Source organism: Archocentrus centrarchus, chromosome 16 (genome assembly GCF_007364275.1).
Source record: "Archocentrus centrarchus isolate MPI-CPG fArcCen1 chromosome 16, fArcCen1, whole genome shotgun sequence".
In the NCBI taxonomy this organism is placed as follows: domain Eukaryota; kingdom Metazoa; phylum Chordata; class Actinopteri; order Cichliformes; family Cichlidae; genus Archocentrus; species Archocentrus centrarchus.
In genome coordinates this window covers 3,432,279-3,452,237 of record NC_044361.1, presented here as the reverse complement: position 1 = coordinate 3,452,237, position 19,959 = coordinate 3,432,279, and the positions used below count along the sequence as shown (strand labels likewise).

The window sequence follows — 19,959 nt, the reverse complement described above, 5'->3', positions numbered from 1 at the left end:
GACAGATCACAGGGCTAACACACAGAGACAGACAACCATTTACACTCTGTCACACCTATAGGCAGCTTAAAATAACCCATTAACCTAACCCCACTAACTGTGTTTGTTTGGACTGTGGGAGGAAGCCGGAGTACCCAGTGAGAACCCACACAAACATGGGGAGAACATGAGGATAAGATAGTGGATTCAAACCCAAGACCACCGTGCTGGCTGCGCCCCTTAAACCTAGTTTTTAATCTTTTAACCTTAACTAAGGTTTTTTTGCTTTTTTTTTTTTTTAATTCCTGGCCCTAACGAAGTCTCATTGTACGGCCTGTATAATGACAATAAAGCCATTCTATTCTATTCTATTGTTGATGCCTAAACTTATCCAGGTGACATTTTAATTAATAACATATGTTATGATACACAGGTTGTGTGTAAATCTGGGTTAGGGTTACATGTATGACTCTAACTTGGGTTTCTGGTATGAGCATCAAAATGATTTGCCCCACCACCCCTGCAAGCTACAAATGTGGAATTTAGCGCCTTTTCAAAATAAAAAGATTAATTTTGTGCACTTGGAGACGCATCATTACATATGAGAGCAGATTGGTGAAAACTCATGTTCGGGGACATGAAATAATATTTGGAAATTCATGTTGAAGATCACACAAAAAAAGAAACAACTGTAAATTTCTTGTCTGGAAACAAAATTCAACAAATTAAAGGTTGTGACTATTTCACAAACTGATATGAGACCGTCTTGAAAAATTGGTGGATTCAGCACCTAAATTAAGCGAATCATAACGACGCTCGTCCTGTGAGTAGGTGTGTATTAAACCTGTGAAAACAAGATGGAAACCGTATTTGCTGCCTGGTCTTTTGAAGAAATTCAACTTTTAGTGTCAGGAAAGTCAAAATGTATGAAGAAGTTTCTGAAGTGTTAGCTTGATGCTGTGGTTGAAATGTGTCCGGGCAATTTGTTGCGTGGTTCCCAAATGGAAATCATTAACAGATAAGCAGATTGCTTCCCTGCTGGTCAAAAGCACAATGAGAGGAATCAGGGGTGGCCAATTCCATCCCCTAAATACAATACTATAACTAGATCATTCATAAATTTACAATATACAGATGCAATTTTCCTGTAACAGCAGCAGAAAAAAAATCAACACTGTACATTTCACTTCTTTTCATGTGCCTTTTGGAACCTCTCAAAACCAGCAGCTTGTCATTATCATATACAGCATATACCCCCACATGTTTATAATGAATTGATATAGTATCCTATGCTTTGTTGTGTTTGCAATACTGTCTCCAAGTTTTAAAAAGAAGTGTTTAATGCTCTTTTAGGTTTTATTTGTTGAGGGAAGCAGGACGTCTTTTAGGCTTGGAAACGATTACAGTTTCTGTGGGGAGAAACGATCAGTATTGACTCAAGATGTGATGTGAAGGTGCTTTTCAATCAGACTCCACCTGTGTCTGAGAAACAGCAGACATAGTTCATTCTCACAGGGAAATGTAAACACGAGTTGTTTGAGGCATTTGAAACACCAATCAAGACTGTTGTTGTGCTAAAGGCTGCCTTCACCAGCACATCAGACCCAAAGGGAACACTGAAAAGGTGAAATCAAAAAGGCAGGCAGTCTGCACTTCAGAAATGAGTCGTTTCATCCTCTAACGCCTATCTTAGTATTCACAGTGTGTTCCTCCGTGATCGCAGGCAAAAGTGAAGTTGTATTTAAGATATAGTATTTAACCTAAACAGAACTAATGTGCCCTTTTAAGATTTCACAGAACGGTTGAACTTTAGCTCGTGTTCAGACTTTTACTATTTTTGAGAAAAAAGATGGAATTTAATGAGGTCAGAGGTTTAATCTCCTCTGTTAAAGAGTTCTTTGTGTCATTATATCAAGGTAATCCCAAATGAAATGGAGAGAGGGTTGTATGAGATTAGTGTTTCTCAAACTGTGGGGCACGCCCCATTGGTGGGGCACAGGTTCATGACAGCTGGGGCACGAACGACCTGGGAAAAAAATCATGCAGAACGAATTTTGAACTTCGGATTAATTTTCACGGCGGAACCAGGAAATCACATTAGCATATGTTAGCAGGTATGTTAGCATAGCGATTAGCGAAATTCTCCACGGCTGCTGTCTTTTGTGTACAGAGTCGTACCCCAGACGTGGGCAAGAAGAGATTTTACCCAGCGAAGCGTGGCATGATGGAAAAAGTTTGACTGTATTAGACAAATATTCAAGGACTCAATAAGTAAACATACAGTTGAGCTGCATACACACTGGAAGTGATTCACTCACCGCACGTTGCTTAGAAGCTGACAGCTGGTCGCGTGCAAATGTTCTAGGCTCTGTTTGCCTGGGTGACCCACTAACGTGTTTACTAGCAAGGTCGCATATCAATCAGCGTTATTCAGCTGATCTGATTGCCAGCCTACATTAGCTTTCTTTTGGTTAATCTCATAATGAGGAATGTTATTTAAGGTGTCAGTCACACAAGCCCAGACAACAGTCAGTGACCCTCTAGCGACCACCGGTCGCTAAGGAAAAATGTTTCTGTAGCGATGGGTTGGCAGATGCTTGCTGGGGCTAGTATGCAGTTTTCCTTGGTTGCTAGCAGATTGTCGTGGTTTCCTGTACTTTGCATGGAAAATGCCCACTTAATGCTCAGTACTCGCCAGCTGCTCTCCATGCAGCAGAGAAACTGTGAAAAAGTGTGACACAAACTGGAAACAGAGACTGTTCTCTTTCAAAGTAAAAGTTGCACCTTGTGAAAAGTGTTTGTTGCAGCTGTGTGGCACAACTTTTAGTTTGGAGGTTCTCTGCTTCCAGTTTTTGTTGCACTTTTTCCAAGTTTTACTACTGGTCGACTAGAAGTTAGCAAGTGCTTGCAGACAAGTCCTCCAGCTCCTCTTTTTCATGCTGTTTCTGAGTTGATGTTTTATCCATTGCCACTGATGCCTGATTTCTTCCATGCTGGGGTTTGCTGCTGCTCTTCCTGCTTCCCTGTGCTACACAGATGGGCAAGGAGGGTGGGGGGCTCCCATCCTAATACTTTCCACGTGCATGTGTGGCAAGCACATGGAAGGGGAGGTCCCAGAACAAATAAAATATCAATCGTATTTTGACTACAGTGGTCCTGACTGGATTGTGTTTTCTTTCAGAAGCATAATTAGCCACCACGTCCTGCATTTAAAATTAAGAAAAGGTTCATTTTTGTGTAGCATTTTGATTTGTAAGAAATGTTTCAGCACCTTTAGCTGAAAGACCAGTTTCATGGCATCCTAATAACTGATCATACAGAGATCTACTTCTTGCTAACTGAGCTGCTGTTGGTTTCTCACAGTTTAGATCTTGAACATTTCTTTTTGCTGTTTCTTGCCTCCACGCTGCTCTCTCTGCTTGGTTTCCCTTGATGGAGAACATATTGATCCCTACAGGCTCTTGAGAAATTGATCAAATCTTCATTCGTGCTGGGGTCGAGTTCACAAGTTCTTAACAGCTTCGCGTCATGTTGAAGTGTTCTCGAGAGAGACATCTGTTTATTCCCTTCTTTATGGACGTGGCCATCAGTTGAAAGCAGAAGACATAAATGTATCCTCACCACAGCTGTTTCTTTTCTGGGGACCATTCACTTTTGTGAAGACACCGGAGGATTTGTTCCGCTCGAGAGGGATTTAGCTCTGTCTATTGGTATTAAAAATAAATCTCTCCTTGTGTTGCTGTTGCATTATTACATTTTGCCAGTGAGGCTCCCTATCATTTCCCCGATAACACCATGCTAACGAGTATGAAACACCCAGTGGAGAACGCTCATTCGTAGGAGCATTAAACCTGACCCAGATGATCAGAAAGTCAGCCGCAGGATGAGGAAACAGAGTCGTAACATTCGACTGCAGGAGCAGAGAGATCAGATAAATGTCTTGCAGCAGGTCTGGCGTGACCTATTTATCTTGGTCTCATTTATGCACAGGGGACCTGAAGATTAAACATAACCCCCGTCTGGAAAAACCTCAGCTTGACCATGAGGATTATTACTCACTGATAGCTGAATCCGTTTAAACAAGAAGTTTTTATCCTGAGGCCTGTCTACTGGTTTTAGCTCAGTGTGTTGCGGTTTCCTCGCAGAGACAAATTACTGTAAAATAAACGTATAGAGCATTTCCTGTGATGCTAACATTGCTCTGTTGGGGTATACTACCATCCCTTTCCTGTGTCTTTCATGTGCTGTCATCCAGATGGCATACATTAGTCATAAAGTGAAAGTAATTACAGAGGTTTTTATTGCCCTAGATTGAGGCGAGAATAATTATGTTGTGTATTCAAGCAGTACCCAGATGGTTGGTGCATCAAGTCTCTCAGTTGATATTTATTACAGCTTGAGTTCATGGTTTATATTTTTAACTGTCATGGTTAAATGTCAGCTCAGCCTTTGTAGCTACAAGTACCGAAGTCTGTATGGAATGGGTTCAAGTTTGGACAAAAATCAACACAATCATTTGCTTGTTGTGGACCCACAAATACATTACAATTCAGTGCCAGAACCCACAAAAACACGATTATCGACCCCTTTGATATCTGTGTAATGATTTAGTAAAAGATACAAAGAAGCGAAAAGATCTAAAAGTTACTCAGTTCAACTTTTGCCTCATTTTTTAAAAAGCACCTTATTATAAAGCCAGATGAAGCACCGGACCGAAAAACACTGCTAATAAAAGATCCTTGATATATTTTTATGGGCCCAGCGTGAGATGACTTACATGAACATTTCATCCTGCAGTTCCTTTTATGCTTGTTCAAACGATCTGTGGCCAATGATATCTTACAGGGGAGCCAATTTTCCAAAGACCTCCCTCATAATTGAATAATTAAATCTTATCTTTGCTACCATTTTTACTCTAAGATGCCACAGAAACAATTTCTATTCTAAAAGCTTTCGTTCTAATCACAATAAGACTCACTGATGTGATTTGTGTGGTTTCTGTTGGCCCAAAGATAACATGAGTGGGAGTAAAGGACACAGTATGCTTGTTTTGGTATAAGCGGTTCCCATCTGTAGATTTGCACCTGTCATCTGTTTTTTTGTGTGTTTTCTCCAATGTGATCAAAGAGTAAACTAAAAATATAATTTCTCTTGAAAACACAGTGCCTTATTTGTTTTTTCTTTGGTTATACTTGCACCACATCAAACTTAACAATATTTTCTGGATTTTGCTTTTTTTTTTTTTAATAATAATACCTGCCTCACTGAAGAGTGCTTCCTTTGTTCTTTGTGACCCTTTTTAAGTAATGTGATACAACTTTATAGCTAAATTATTATGTGAAACTCCTGGCTGTTGTCTCCCAGGGGCTTCCAGACTCCACTTTGAAAACCCACTGCTCTGTTCTGCTCACTGCACATGAATTCTTAATTTTCACAGGGATTTACATTAATTTTGGGGGGAATTTAGAGGATTTCCCTGATTTAAAATGTTGTGATTTTGGATAATAAAACTTGAAACAAAAATAACTCTTTGCTGCTTGAAAATTATCAAAAATTTAAACCCACAAGCCAAAGTCTGGAAGATGTAAGGCCTTGATTAAACTCCCTACATCTGCGGGTCTGCTCGGGTCGGAGTGATGTAAATTTCATCATCAGATGGTGAGCGTGAGGATCCATGTGGACCTCCATATGGCTGCCTGTTCGGCATGGAGCTGTGGTGATGCAATACAACCAATGTGGTGAATGGGTCCAAAAGAAGTGCTCTTGTTCAGCACCCACAGACCCATTGGTTTTATCATGGGTTAGAATCTTTCATGACTGTTTTTTTTGTGTGTGTGTATGCAGACCTCACACGTGTGTTTTGGTGAATGTATAAAGGGACCTTGTTTTTACCTAGGTGTCCAGACAGTCCTCGCCCAAGCACGATGAGACCATGCCAGCTGCCCTGCAAGAAGGATTGTATTGTGACCCCATTCAGCGACTGGACAGTGTGTCCGGTTACATGTGACTCAGGTATAGTGGAAAGCGAAATGATCCACCTTCAGTGATGATTGTTTTTTGCTGCTGTTAAAAAAATCGAAATATTGTAGAGACAAAGTTTCTGGCACGCCTGATTCTGAGACGCACAGAGAAGAGAAGAGAACATAGTTGAAGCTCCAGCAACAATTTTCGCTTTAAACCATTTTTTAAAATAATTTACCATTTATTTTTCTCATGATGTGTATAACTCTGGATGAGGAAGTACTTAAAACACCACCCCTAATTTATACACTGAACTGCACTAGTCCATTAACAAAGTTGTTCTTTATGCTAAAAGTGTTGCTGTACCTCTTTAGACTTTGTTCTTCATCCGTCTGGGTGACGTTGTGCCAGAAACCTTTAAAAAATGCATAATTTCCCTCCTTTTGTAGTCATTCAGGCTTTGGTAGTTAAAAGATATGCACACTGTTTACCATCATACTTACATAAGTATAACATGATAATAAAAGATTACAAAGTGGACAACACAGAAGCAAATTTTAATTGACTGAGTGGGACAACTATAGAGTTGAGATGCCCTACACTGAGCCGGAGACAATGGCTGCTTCATAAACACATGCACTCCTGTCTCGTTACAGATAATTAATTTGACAGATTGGCGTGTAATACAACCACTGGGTTGACCTCTGATAGTGGGCCTGGCAAGCTCACTCGCCCACGGCTACAAGGGCCAGGAAGTGCTCCTCAGTGTTGTTCTCAAGCAGTGAAAGGAAAACATTTTCAGATGAGGTCACCTTTGTTAGGGGGGCATTGCCCAAGCTGTTGAGTGGTGGCAAAAACATTAAGTTGATTTGCAGCTGAAAATCATTATCATCCATATTTTAATGACCTCCTCTTGTGACACGGTGACATAAATCTCTCTGGTCTAAGCGTGCCATACCGGTGGAAGTGCATTTTAATTTGATCATGCTGATATCTTAACCTTGTGCAGAGAGTTGCATGCTGCCCACGTATAAAGGTTTGAAGCAGGATATAGGGCTATCCAGAGGCTTGTTTCAACTTAATGAACTACTCGAGGGCATCGCCGCACATGTAAATACCATAAATTTAATTTGAGTCAATTCCAAGGTCTAATAGGATTTTTCTGCATCATCGTTGTTGGCTTGATATTCGCAATAATCAGAAGGGTGCGTTGTCGACGATAGCTGTCCAATTTGAATTGGCAGTTGCGGTCTCCAATTCCATTCTTTAAGGATTATTAACAGAGCAGCTAGCTTCTCACTTTAACACTTTTCTCATCACTTTTCCATACACTACATACATTTCTTATTTTAATTAATTAATTGTCTGTGTCCCTTCAGCTGGTGTTGCTGTGAAGAAAAAGCAATCGAGGAAACGTCTCACCATCCAGACGCCGTCTAACGGAGGGCAGGAATGTCCAGAGGTGCTCGAGGAGGAGAGGGACTGTGAAACCCCCAAAATCTGTCCTGGTTTCAGGTAAAAGCACTACAGTCTCATATTTCTGGTGCCAGATGCACAGTTCTTGCTGATTGCACGTTTTGTTGTGTGGACAGTGTATGAGTGGGTTTAAAACCTTTAAGGCTTATCACACAGTTTTTGTTTGTTCTTGTTTTTGTGTTTGAATGGGTTTCCACTGCAGCCCTGAAAGGCCAAAAAAATCAAACCAGCAACCTATCATGTACAGCCAGGTTTTTAAAAAATATATAAAAATATTTGAATATGCTATAAAGACACATACTTTTTCTACACCTGCATACTCTGTGCCAGTCTGACGTTCTGCTCCCACCTCTCAAAATATCAGCTGCATGTGTTTATTTATAGGTGCACACTTTCTTGTTAACTCCTTGTTTGCCACCATGAGAAACAGTATAAAGTTAGGTTATGGACTAACCACTGAACTGAAATAAAAATAATGTCAGCTTTTTGCTTTATTGCATATTTATGCCAGTCTGATCAGTCTGTTTGGGTTTAATTTTTGTTCAAATCAAAGCCTATTTTCTGAAATGAACAGTTTAATGGTGAAAATGGAAACGAGGTTGTTTTATGAGGAACCATGAGGGAGAAAAAATCCAATAATCCAATCAGACCACTTTATTAATTCCACACTGTGACATTTCTGTGGTGACAAGAGTTTATTTTAGAATAATAATGACCACCTTTTTTTTCCCACCACAAATGAACCTTTTTCTTTTTTTGTTAGTTTTTTAAATAAATGTCATTCAAAAGATGAAAATAAAGGTGCAAGTCTGGACATTTTAATTAAAGATGACAAAAAAAGCATAATTTTTGCAATTTTAGAGGCTTGTAGCAGCTTATTAGGGCTATCCAAAGTAAACCAAAAAATGATGACAGGGGTAATATTCTGTGAAAAAGAAACCTGGATGTTCTCTAAGATTTAAGTGGTAAATTTCTCCATCACACCACGGTCTAATCATGTCATAAATCAAAATGTGTGTTCTGCAATTTAGTTGCACTGCCTTTACTTTTGGTGGCAAGTTGCTATAACTAACATGAATTCCTGGTCACTAACTTACTAGTCGTTTAATTCAATTCAGTTTTATTTAAATAGCGCCAAATCACAACAAACAGTCGCCTTAAGGCACTTTATATTGTGGGTAAAGACCCTACAATAATACAGAGAAAACCCAACAGTCAAAACGACCCCCTATGAGCAGCACTTGGTGACAGTGGGAAGGAAAAACTCCCTTTTAACAGGAAGAAACCTCCAGCAGAACCAGGCTCAGGGAGGGGGGGTCATCTGCTGAGGGGGGAGACAGGAGAAAAGACATGCTGTGGAAGAGAGACAGAAATGCAGAGTGAAGTATAAACAGAGTAAATAAGGTGAATGAAATGAAACACTCAGTGCAATACGGGACAGCTTTTAGGACAGCCTGATAATAATGAATTACAATAATCCAGCCTAGAAGTAATAAATGCATGAATTAGCTTTTCAGCATCACTCTGAGAAAGGATGTTTCTAATTTTAGAAATATTGCACAAATGCAAAAAAGTAGTCCTACATATTTGTTTAATATGTGCATTGAAGGACATATCCTGGTCAAAAATGACTCCAAGATTTCTCACAGTGTTACTGGAGGCCAAAGTAATGTCATCCAGAGTAAGTATCTGGTTAGACACCATGTTTTGTGATGATTTGTGGGGCCGAGCACAAGAACTTCAGTTTGAATTCAGGAGCTCCAGGAGCTTCAGATGAGTCTGGATAAACCTCTTGCACCATAGTTTCTGAACTCAGTCATCTTTTAACCTAAGTTTTATTTTTTCCATAAATCATATTTTCAATGTTTGGTTCAGTTTTTTGTCTTCTCTGAGAAACCTTTAAAAAAAATGGATTAAGCCATTATTTTAAGACTGTGATGATGTGTTTCTTTGTGTTCATACCAACACCCCTATTTGTTGATTTGCAAGTTTCCTTTTATTGACATATTTAGAAGAAAGACAGGCTGACAGGAGCAATAGTTCACTTAATCGGGATGTGAGTGTGGCATAATAAATGGGTTAGTTGCACTTGACAGCCGATGCTGAACATTTTTGTGGGATGGTGCTGGACATCAAAACAAAACACAAATAGTACATTTTAGATTTTTTTTTTTTTTAATCATTGGAGAGAAGTGAATTGATTATAATCTTGGTTCAATGGAGCTGTCAAATAGTGATCACCAGTATAAATATCTTGCCTTAAGGCTGGATGAGCGCATGACATTTAAAGAAGCTGTCAGTTTTTCAGCCCAATCTCCGGGTACAGCGTTGTGCTTTGCAGTGAATGAAGTTAAATGTGTGCGATGGGAAGTGTCAAATGCTTCAAGAACAGATTTATCAAGATCAGAGACTCACTAAAAAGATACTGGGCCATGGCGCATTGTCATCTCTGGGGTCATGAGTCGAAATCATTCCTTTATTCACCCAACCTGTCATTCATTGTCCAGAACAGATTACTTTGTGAGATTGTGGAGATTAGGGGCAATTTGTCATTGCATTTAGAGTAAAATGTTAGGTTGATGTATGGTACAAAGAAAAAATGTGAAAAAGTAGTTCCAGTGTAGAACTGGATCCATCCATTTATCCAATTCCTTCTGGTTATCCAATTCAAGGTCACGAGGGAAGGGCGGAGCCTATTCCAGCTGTCACAGGGTGAGAATCTCATGTCAAGTCTAATTTTAATAAAAGACAAAGATCCCTGCGTACAAAGTTCTGTTCAGGACCCTTGCCATTTTCCCTGAAGGCATGCCATTTCAGAGGAGGAGAGGGTAAAATTGAAATAGACAGTAATTTTTGCATCACTGTCCTATCCTCTCAGGACAAAAAGCCATGCACTATTTAGAAAAAAAATTGTCCTCCGATTGTTCTCCCAAATAACGTCTGATTTTGTAAACTACAGGAAGTATTTGACCACTACAGCTGTACTTTTAGTGCCTTACAAAGGAAGTAGGTTTGGGCTGTACAATATGAGGAAAAGCTGCCACTTGTGATAACATAGCTCAGGATAACAGTACCTATACAGCTGCTGTGTCTTTCTGCTTTACTTGCCTACATAGAGTCCAAACACTGAAAAATGGAGAAGAGGTTGCTTTACAAAATAAGTTATTTCAGCCTTGTTTTTATTTAATGGCAATGTGCTTTTTTTCACACACGTTTAACATTTATTCAGTAGCGGTGCTGCAAGTAGCTTTTGTTGATGAATTAACATCATACGAAGAGGGAAAAAAACACACTTTGCTCTTGAAGCAGTACCAGTTTTCCTGGTACACATGACTGCAGTTCTTCTGTGAGGTTAGGCTGTCTTAGTGTCTTCTGTCTGTAATCCCAGACTAACTCTGTGATGATGACATCGCGGGTTGGTGGTGGCAGCAGGCGTACCTGTTGCGGGACTCCATGTCCTTTTTCCTCTGGCTGTACATGCAGGGTTGTTGTCATGCTGCAGAAAGAATTTTACATTTATGAAACGGTTTCCTGATATTGTGTGAAGAATACAAGTTTAAACAATAACACAGAGCCGCTTGTACATTACTCTAGATTTAGACAGTCCCACAGAGCCACACTTACCCTAACATGATAAACCATTTAACCATGGGAGAGTCAAAATCTTGCTTTTTAGTTTATAAAATGCATTTTATGAGCACAAATCACTGTTACCTGCCTTATTAGGCGGATCGCTCCCCTTATTTTTCCTTTGGCACCTAAAGAAAATAATTGCCTAGCAGCTCACACTTGCTTTTTTTGTCTTTTCAGCATTGAGACACATGACACACGATGTTTCCAAATCAGTTGCTCGCTTTCACGGCCTGCTAGTCATCAAGAAGTATGTGATAATTAATGATTTCCAGGAAAATAATGTAAACTGATAATGGCAACCAAAGCTGTGTGTATCATACTGGCAGGCTTGCATTTCACAGTTCTGCCTAGCTACACCGCATCACTCCACTTTATTTGATCGTGTTTTCAGCTGTGTAGAAGACTCTGTGCTCCTTTTGGTCACCCTTACAAAACATCGTTGAAAGCTTAAAAATAATCCAGCATGCTTTGTTTTTCTGTGGGGAGAACCATGAGGTGTCCCAGTGTTGGTTTTCATTCATGATGACACACGAATGAATGAAGGTAAGTCCATCAGCTGTCAAGTATGATAGTATTCACAAGTATGCCCTATCCCAGTCCCTCATCCAGATGTGGCCATAACTGGGCTGGTACTGTGTGGTCTGAACCCAGCATTACTGTACTAACATTGGCTTATGGTATTCAGACTCTGACATGATGCAGTGCAAGATGTTGGAGTAATAATGAATACTATTTTAGCATTAATATGCCTGTACTTACCTTATTTATTCCAGGTGGAAAACCCACAAATGGAGGAAGTGCCAGCTGGTCCCCTGGTTTCTCAGACAGGATACTCCGGGTGCACAAGAGACCTGTGGACCAGGGCTCCAGACAAGAGGTATAGAAACGAATCTTTCTGTCCCCTGTTTCCCCCTGCATCTTCTCTGAGCCATTCCTAATCACCGTAAATTTAATTTTTGCTCATTTCGGAGCATCTGGAGCCCAGCCATGAAGCAGCAGATGGATGTGCCAAGGTTTAGAGAATAGGCCAATTTAGTTAGAGTACACATCAAATCCTCCCACTCACACAACGTAGCCCAAACTGGAGATGACACTCCTATAAACATCAGCAGTAAAATATATTTCATTTTATTTTTTTATTTATTTGTAATCCTCTAGAGTTTAGGAAGGAAATGTGCTCACACCTTATCATCCTCCTCTTGAGACTTGTTTGACAGTTCGGCTTGTTTCAGTGCTGGCTTTCTTTTTCACCTCGGGCTCTTGTCATGCAATTTTAATCGAATATCTCGTACTCAAATTTAGGAGAAGATGCTGCACCTCGCCTATAGCACGCAGCAGCCAGGACCCTTGTTCATATCGACTTCACGCACAAGTGACAAGTACTTTAAAGGAGTTGTGGCTCTCCCTCTTTAAAAGCATATTTTTTTCTTGCCATTTTATAGAGAATGGGTGCACCATACAGTCCTAGGAGGCTTTCATAAAAATCCAATTTCAGGGGGGTCACGCAGAATGATCAATTTCATTATGTTCCAGCTCCTATGGAAAGCCATTATTAGTGCTTATTTTTCTGTCTCGCCTTTGCTAGCTTCCATTAATGGACAGAAGAATCAGTTTATGAATATGCTTTAAGGTCCGTTATAGACCTTCTTTTTCCAGCTTTTCTGTGACCTGATGCCATGTGACACCTGAAGTTCAGACTCGCCTGCACTGGTTTTCACACTTCTGTCACTTACAAATGACAGAAATCATTTTGTCATCAAATGAGACACGCTGTCCTTTCTGGTCTGTGTTTCCTGTATTGTGTTGTTTACCTGGAGAGAGGTTTTCCTTAGTGGGTGGAACAACCCTATAGTGGCATTATTAAACACACAGAACAGAGGGCTTCTGCTGTTCTCCTTCACTTTCTTGAACACAGCCACTCTGTCTCACACACACCCACACACACACACACACACACACACACACACAATATAAGACCTGACCTAACACAACAGCAGACGGAGGCTTTCCAAACCAATAGCAGTGCCCACGGGGGTTCAGCGAAATGTGCTTAGAGATTGATTTCTCTATGAAGGTACAGCCCTGCAGTATGTCTGCATCACAAGAAAATGAAATATTGCAGCAACACAAGTACTACCCTTTATTGAAAGAACAAAGGAAAGGATGATGCAGTCCAAGACAAATTGACTTGAGGCCTTTAAACCAATCGAGGGTCGAGATGCTTTTGTGTCTCCTCTTTTCTTAATTGTTATTAAACCTCCCTTGAGATCTAATCTGAATCGTAAAGTTCTGATCTATTTTTCATCCGCTTCCTTTTAAATCTATATTTCAAGTTACGGTGCTCACGAAGCGGGTTAAGAACTCCTAATTAAAGGGGCACTTCAGTGATTTCTCATATCAAAGCCATTTTACTTGTCACAATGAGTACTTGGCCTGTCAGATGTAAGATGCGTTGTGTACTCCTGAAAGAGCTTTTTCTATAGAGAAATTATTGCGAGGGCCCATAGCATACCTGGCTAAGACTCCTTACACCTCCTAAGCAATGGTTTAATTATAATTTTCTAATAAGTGAAATCATTTGTTGGTAAATTGAACCTTCAATGTGACATCCTAATAAAGTGGTATGGTATCCTCTATAAATTATGGCCTCAAAGTTACTTGTTGTTTTCTGGTTGTGGCCATAACAAGGAATCAAGCAGTATATATATATATATATATATATATATATATATATATATATATATATATATATATATATATATATATATATATATATATAGTGCTAATAATAAATCACTAAAATATCACTTCTGCAGTCTTTTCTTTTATAAATACTACATTTTTAGCCTAAGTTTATCCATTTATTTGTGTACTAGCTATATATCATGAAGCTACAGACGGCAGTTTGCTTAGCTGAGCAAAAATAATGGAGGAAAGTTACCTTTGCTCTTTCCAAATGTAACCAAATCTGCCTTTAAAAAAAAAACAAAAACAAAAAAAAAGAAAATCTGCCTTTAAGACCTTCTTTAACTGAGCTGAACTTTATATATTTTAAATAATTCAGAATTAACTGGATAACTGGTTGTTTTGCTGTTGATTTCTCAACTATTTCATTAATGAACTATTTGAGTCTAGTTTTCTGACCTAAATACTGATCAGGTTCAAGACTAGGAGATGATACCAACCCAGCATCAGCCAGTCACAAGCTGATGTACTCTAAGTGTCAGTCCCAGGCCTGGATAAATGGGAGGATGGTGTCAGGAAGGGCATGTGGCATAAAATTTGTGCCCAGTCAAACCTGTGGTTCCATCTGCTGTGGCGACCCCTTGGGAAATCAGGGATCAGCTGAAAGTACCTTGTTGAACTGTTTGTAAAATTTAGACATTTAACATAAGTGAAATTTAAGTGCTTCATTGCAGGGAATCTACTGAGCACCTACATGAAATATGAATGGCCCTTGCTTTTGCATTTTTATTGTGCACAAATAAAACATAAGCAGTTTTTAATGTTTGACTTGCCCAGTGTAGAACTAATGTTAACTACTTTTACAAGGTTGACATCTTTAGCTTTAGATGCAATTTATTTTATAGGACTTTGTCTACAAAATCTGAATGTGTGGTAATTTAAGATTCAGAGGAGTTGTTGCAAAGAGTCCTCTTAACTGTAGGTTATCCAGTAGGTGAGTACAGGAATGTGAGGGTGCTGTTTACGACTCGGTAACAGTATCGAACATGAAAAATGGCATTGACTTGTCTCTACTTGATTATGTTTTTTTTTTTTACACCAATGTACTTAACACACTCAGTTTTTATTACCTCTCAACAATGTCTTTAACTTTCCATTCCTCTTAAAACTCCCAATCAATCTGTTGGAACAATCGGTCATTAAAGCACAATGTTTAATGTTCTAATGGGGTCTTTTGACCCGACTTCCTCTCATTCTTCCAGCTGTGTCCTGCCGCCAGCTGGACGGGACGCAGGCCGATATCAGCGAGTGTCTGAAATTTGCCAAGGCCATGCCTGCCATCACTCAGCGCTGTCAGCTCCCCTGCCAGGATGACTGCCAGCTGACCAACTGGTCCAAGTTCTCGTCTTGCACAGCTGACTGTGTGGGGGTCCGCACCAGAAAGAGGGCATTGATAGGTGAGGGCAGAGCAGCATGGCACAAACAATGCACTGCTGTGAAACGTTTTCAGGCAAACTTATTTTGCATTGCAGTTTAACATTTGAGAGGCACCACAAGATTTGAGCAGCGCTTCAATAGCTGAGTCTTTATATGAAACATAAGGTCATAAACATATGCATTTGGTTTTTGACAGCTAAATGTTCAGCTGGGATTAAAGCAACAAGTCTAGAAGAAGTCTTCTGTCTTTGTTATCCATCATTGTGACCTGGGCGATGCCCCGTGCATCACAGTCATGTGTAATGAATTAAGGCGCCTCCATGAGCACCCACTGAGGTTACAAAGTCAACTTGAAACTGTGAGAAAGTGGATTCGAGAAGGTTTTGTTATCCCCTGATGTGAATGTTAAGTACCTTTGACCCATTCACCTGTGTGTAAAAGAGCAGACGAGCCATTACTAATTCATAAGTGAAGATACGCTTTAATTGTTCATAGTTTTACATCAGGATTTTGTGGTTTATCCACAATCCTGTGGTTCAGAAGCATTATTAGTAATACCACGACTGTCCAGTGCCTCCCAGTTCATTTTCCTAGTGAAACAAAAATATCTAAGTCAGTATTTCTTTTTAGCTTTAGTAATTTTCCTACCCAATCTAAAAGAATCTTATTGCACACATTCAGTTTCCTTGAAGACAGCGTAAGATTTGGATTACTGGGTAGAATAAAATGCATTAATTTCTGCTGCCTGTTGGTCGCTGTGATGTCATGTTACAGACAATATCAGCACTAACGAGCTGTGGTCCTGACACAAGATAAATTTGGAAATCCACGGCTCAAAGTTATTTTGATGCCAAAAAACTGCAGGTAAAGTCTTGGATCATCAGAGCGAAAGTCATCCGCATATTATCTCCTTATTTACATTGGAAACAGCTCCTAATTATAGACTGCTGTAAGGAGAGGAGTATTTCTTTGCACAGTGATCTGTGATTAACGATGCTTGGCGTGTGTGAGGATAAAAAATATCAAGCTGTTTCAGTAAGAGCCCACTATGCTGGAAACTATTTGGCAAGCCTAATCTATCATCATGTATCCCACATGCATGGGGGCACAGCAGCTCCTGTGTTGTCTAGCCTTTTTTTTTTTTTTTTGTGGGTAAACAAGACCTTGAAAGCAGCCTCAGCATATCATGCTGAAATCTGTCAATGCCAGCAGACATGTAGATCTCCTGATGATTCTCTTAATCTCTATCCTGCTCCGCTCTGCAGGGAGAAGCAAGAAGAAAGACAAGTGCAAGAACACACAAATGTACCCTCTGAGTGAGACGCAGTACTGCCCCTGTGATAAGTACAATGCACAGCCAGTGGGGAACTGGTCAGATTGCATCCTGCCTGAGGGAGCCAGAGTGGAGAGCGTCCTGGGAATGAAGGTGCAGGGAGACATCAAGGAATGTGGACAGGGCTACCGCTACCAGGCCATGGTGTGCTACGACCAGGACAACAGGCTGGTGGAGACCTCACGCTGCAACAGTCATGGTGGGTATGCTTGCATGTGTGCTGTCAGTGTGTGAGTTTGGTCCCAGAGTTTGTTCCTTTTGTAAAATGAAACCTCTGAATATGTCTGGTACAGATTAGGCGGATAGTAGAACTTTGTTCAGGTTTTCTCCCCATCAGCTGCTGGACAGGGTTTCTAACAGTGTATTACAAAACCATCAAGGATAAAGCTGACCCCAGCCAGACCTAGACATGAGCTACAACCCTTTTTAAACATATTTTTGCATATTTAAAAAAGCTCAAAGGAGTTGGTGAACCATAACAGAGCCTAAAAAAAGAAAAGCTTTAAAATTTTAAAGATACATTTACTAATAAAGAAGAAGTAGTATTAGAATATCTTTCTGTTTGCATGAGTGCCTGAGGCCATGCTTTTTCTGGAACAGCATCACTTAGTCTGTCATAATTAGTGAACATAAGTGGACTGAATATGAGCTGAACAGCTGAAGGTTGGTTCATCTAACACTTTCAGGCCGTCATTATATGTTTAAAACAATGACACCTTTGGACAATGTTCCTAACTCAACCAGATACTTTGCTTGTTCATTTTCATATATTTGCTTTGATGTATCGTTTGGTCTAAAATTTCCTTTAAAGTGGTATTTTTAAAAAAGTCAAACCTTCTTTATATAGTGTACATGTAGCAGCAGCGTGCGACTGCACCGAAGACCTTTCTGCATTGACAGTATGCGTTATGGTGGGTGGAAGTGCTGCATTAAATGGTTCTGTTTTACATATCATTAACTACTACATTTGCTTTAAAATCAGGGCTGAAACCAGTAAAATGTGGTTTTTGGCTCCATGTATGTGCAGCAGTAATGTTGACAAACCACCTGCGGGTGCTCTGAGCCAGACAGAGCCACGCCATCCACTCCCCCATCTGCACTTTTGTTAATAATGTTCATAATTACTGAAGATTTACTCTGGATAGTTTTACTGAAACGCACGTTTTACTGAAGATGATGTTTTCCAAAAGAGATGCTGCTCTAGAATTAGACACTCTGACTAAAACTATCTGTATGTCTATGCAAACGAGAGAAAACTTTGTGTTTTTGTATTTTTTTTTTTCCCATTAGTTCAGTTAACTAAGGTTTAAAATTTGGTGGCAGATCTCAGAAATCCTCATTACAGTCTTGAGTTGGAGTTTTTTCCTCTTCCTTGGCCTCTTGGTTTCAGGTGAGACTGTAGTATATGGAATGCAGCAGAGGCAAGAATAACTTCATTCTGTTAAATAGTGATCTGAAGCAAAATATGTTTTGTTTGTGCACATGTGAAAGCCCGTCCCATGGATGCTAAGGACTCATTCTGAACACTGAATTGTGTCCCTTTTCTGGCACACTCTTGTCAGAATCATTTGTCTCCTCATTGTAAGGTCTTATCTGAGATCCAAAATACTTCAAGCAAAGAATTCCAGCTCAGAAACTCGTTGTGAAATTGCTGTGAAATAGAATGCGGGAGATGTTCAAATGAATACATCAGGGTTGTGCATATATAAACATGGTTTTAGTCTCCTTCTGTGAGTCACAGATTCAGATATGCGTCAGTTAATCTGAGTTTGGGTTGTGACAAGAGCGCATCGTAAGGACGGGGCTGTGCGTGTTGTGTGCTTTTGTCAGATTCTGTGTATTTTTACACTATGTGAATGTTTGCAAGTGCATGCGTGTGCAGCCATGCATTCGTTCTTAAGCATCATTGAGCTAAGAAAAAAAAAAAAGAAATATTCCTTGAGGTGCACAGAAAAACAAAAACATGCTTGGCGTTAGTGCATGCGAAGCTCAAAGGGATCATTAAATCTCTTTTATTCCCTCATTCAGCCGTCTTCCACTGTTCTCCCTGCAACTCCCTCTTTCAATTTCTCAGCCATTCTCTCCATCTCCACCATCATCACTTTTAATCTTGATGGAGGAGGAGACGTGGTCCTTCCACGACTCTGCGGCTGACACGATGCCCCCGGCTACAGCGTCGATCAGGCAAACTGTGCTGCTTTTATCTCTTTATTCCACAGACATCACCAGAAAAAAGGGCCTTATCATTAAATGTGGGTGTTATTTCAAGCTTTGTGGTTTTGCACACTTTTCACGTTGCTTTATTCCGCTATGAGAATATTTTTGCATGAGGGAATCCTCGTCTTGAGTGCCATTTGTTTCCAGTAAACTGTTACTCAGAGATTTTTACAGTCACAGCAAGCAGCGCTGTGAGACTTGCAAATTATACCTTGTTATGCAGGTTTATTTTTTTTAGCCAATTCAAAAGTCAACCTTGACAGCAGGGATGCAGCAATCAGCAGCACAAGAAACATCCAAATGAAAACGTCATGATTCACTTGGTGCTCAGCAGTAATCCGGTCACCCACAAAAGGATCTTTCTGATAAACAGAAGGGGCTCTGTACATGTGTCTGCCTGTTCTTCCGGTTCTTAAAAAGCCACAATTGGCAGCTGAATTGTATGGATCTTGGATGAGCAGGTCTCATACTTTCACCAGCGATCCTCTCTGTGTCCTATCAGAAAATTAAGGCTAAAAAGCCCCAAAATAAATCTTTAAAAAATAGCTTTTCCTTAAACCACCACTCCTGAGTTCAATCTTGTCCCTCTGAGGGAAATTTGTTGCAAAAGATGCCTGTGTTCCCTTCTGCAATGCCACATTTTAAACAGGCACACCCTGATTGGTCTAACTACACACACACACAAAAAAAAACCCTATGCAACAACCTATTCAAATTATATAACAAATACCATCAAAAATGTATACGTAACATTAAATTATGCCAAAGCTGATATAGAAGGGGAAAATGTCCTATCTCTAATATGATTGACATTACTCATATATCTTATCGTTGCTGCTATCAACAACCCATGATGCCTTGACCTTCACTGTGACTTAATATTACAGTGTGGCTCAGGGGGCCTTGGCCTCATATTACAGTGTGGCTCAGCACTATAACACTACGAGGAGGAGGGGATGCAGTTCTTGGGGGGGGGAGTCATAAAGGCTAAAGCTTAAAAGCAAGCATCTCCTGAAGGTTTGAGGACTAAGGTCAATGTTTGATCATTTTAGTAAAGAACATGAGAGGGTCATTCTGGCCTGTGGTCACGGCTGTTTTTCCCTCTGTGCCCCAACCCGAGCATAAAGCCTCCACAGTTGTTTTTCAGAGCATCCAGGGATTAGGCTGTCTCTATTACCTTGAAGAGGATTGTGGTGCAGAGGGGGGTAACAGGCAGTAATGTCGGGTGATCCCTGGAG

General features: G+C 40.1%; 1 protein-coding gene across 2 annotated transcripts in view; it reads left to right on the top strand.

Annotated features, from left to right (window-relative positions):
• The window catches only part of thsd7ab (thrombospondin, type I, domain containing 7Ab), a 195,901-nt gene that overhangs the window by 123,943 nt on the left and 51,999 nt on the right, over positions 1-19,959 (top strand). For both annotated transcript variants that reach the window (XM_030750731.1, XM_030750730.1), the window contains 5 exons: positions 5,876-5,991; positions 7,320-7,455; positions 11,823-11,926; positions 14,997-15,191; positions 16,437-16,703. In XM_030750731.1, coding sequence (XP_030606591.1) covers positions 5,876-5,991; positions 7,320-7,455; positions 11,823-11,926; positions 14,997-15,191; positions 16,437-16,703 — 818 coding nt within the window. The remainder of the gene's footprint in view (positions 1-5,875; positions 5,992-7,319; positions 7,456-11,822; positions 11,927-14,996; positions 15,192-16,436; positions 16,704-19,959) is intronic.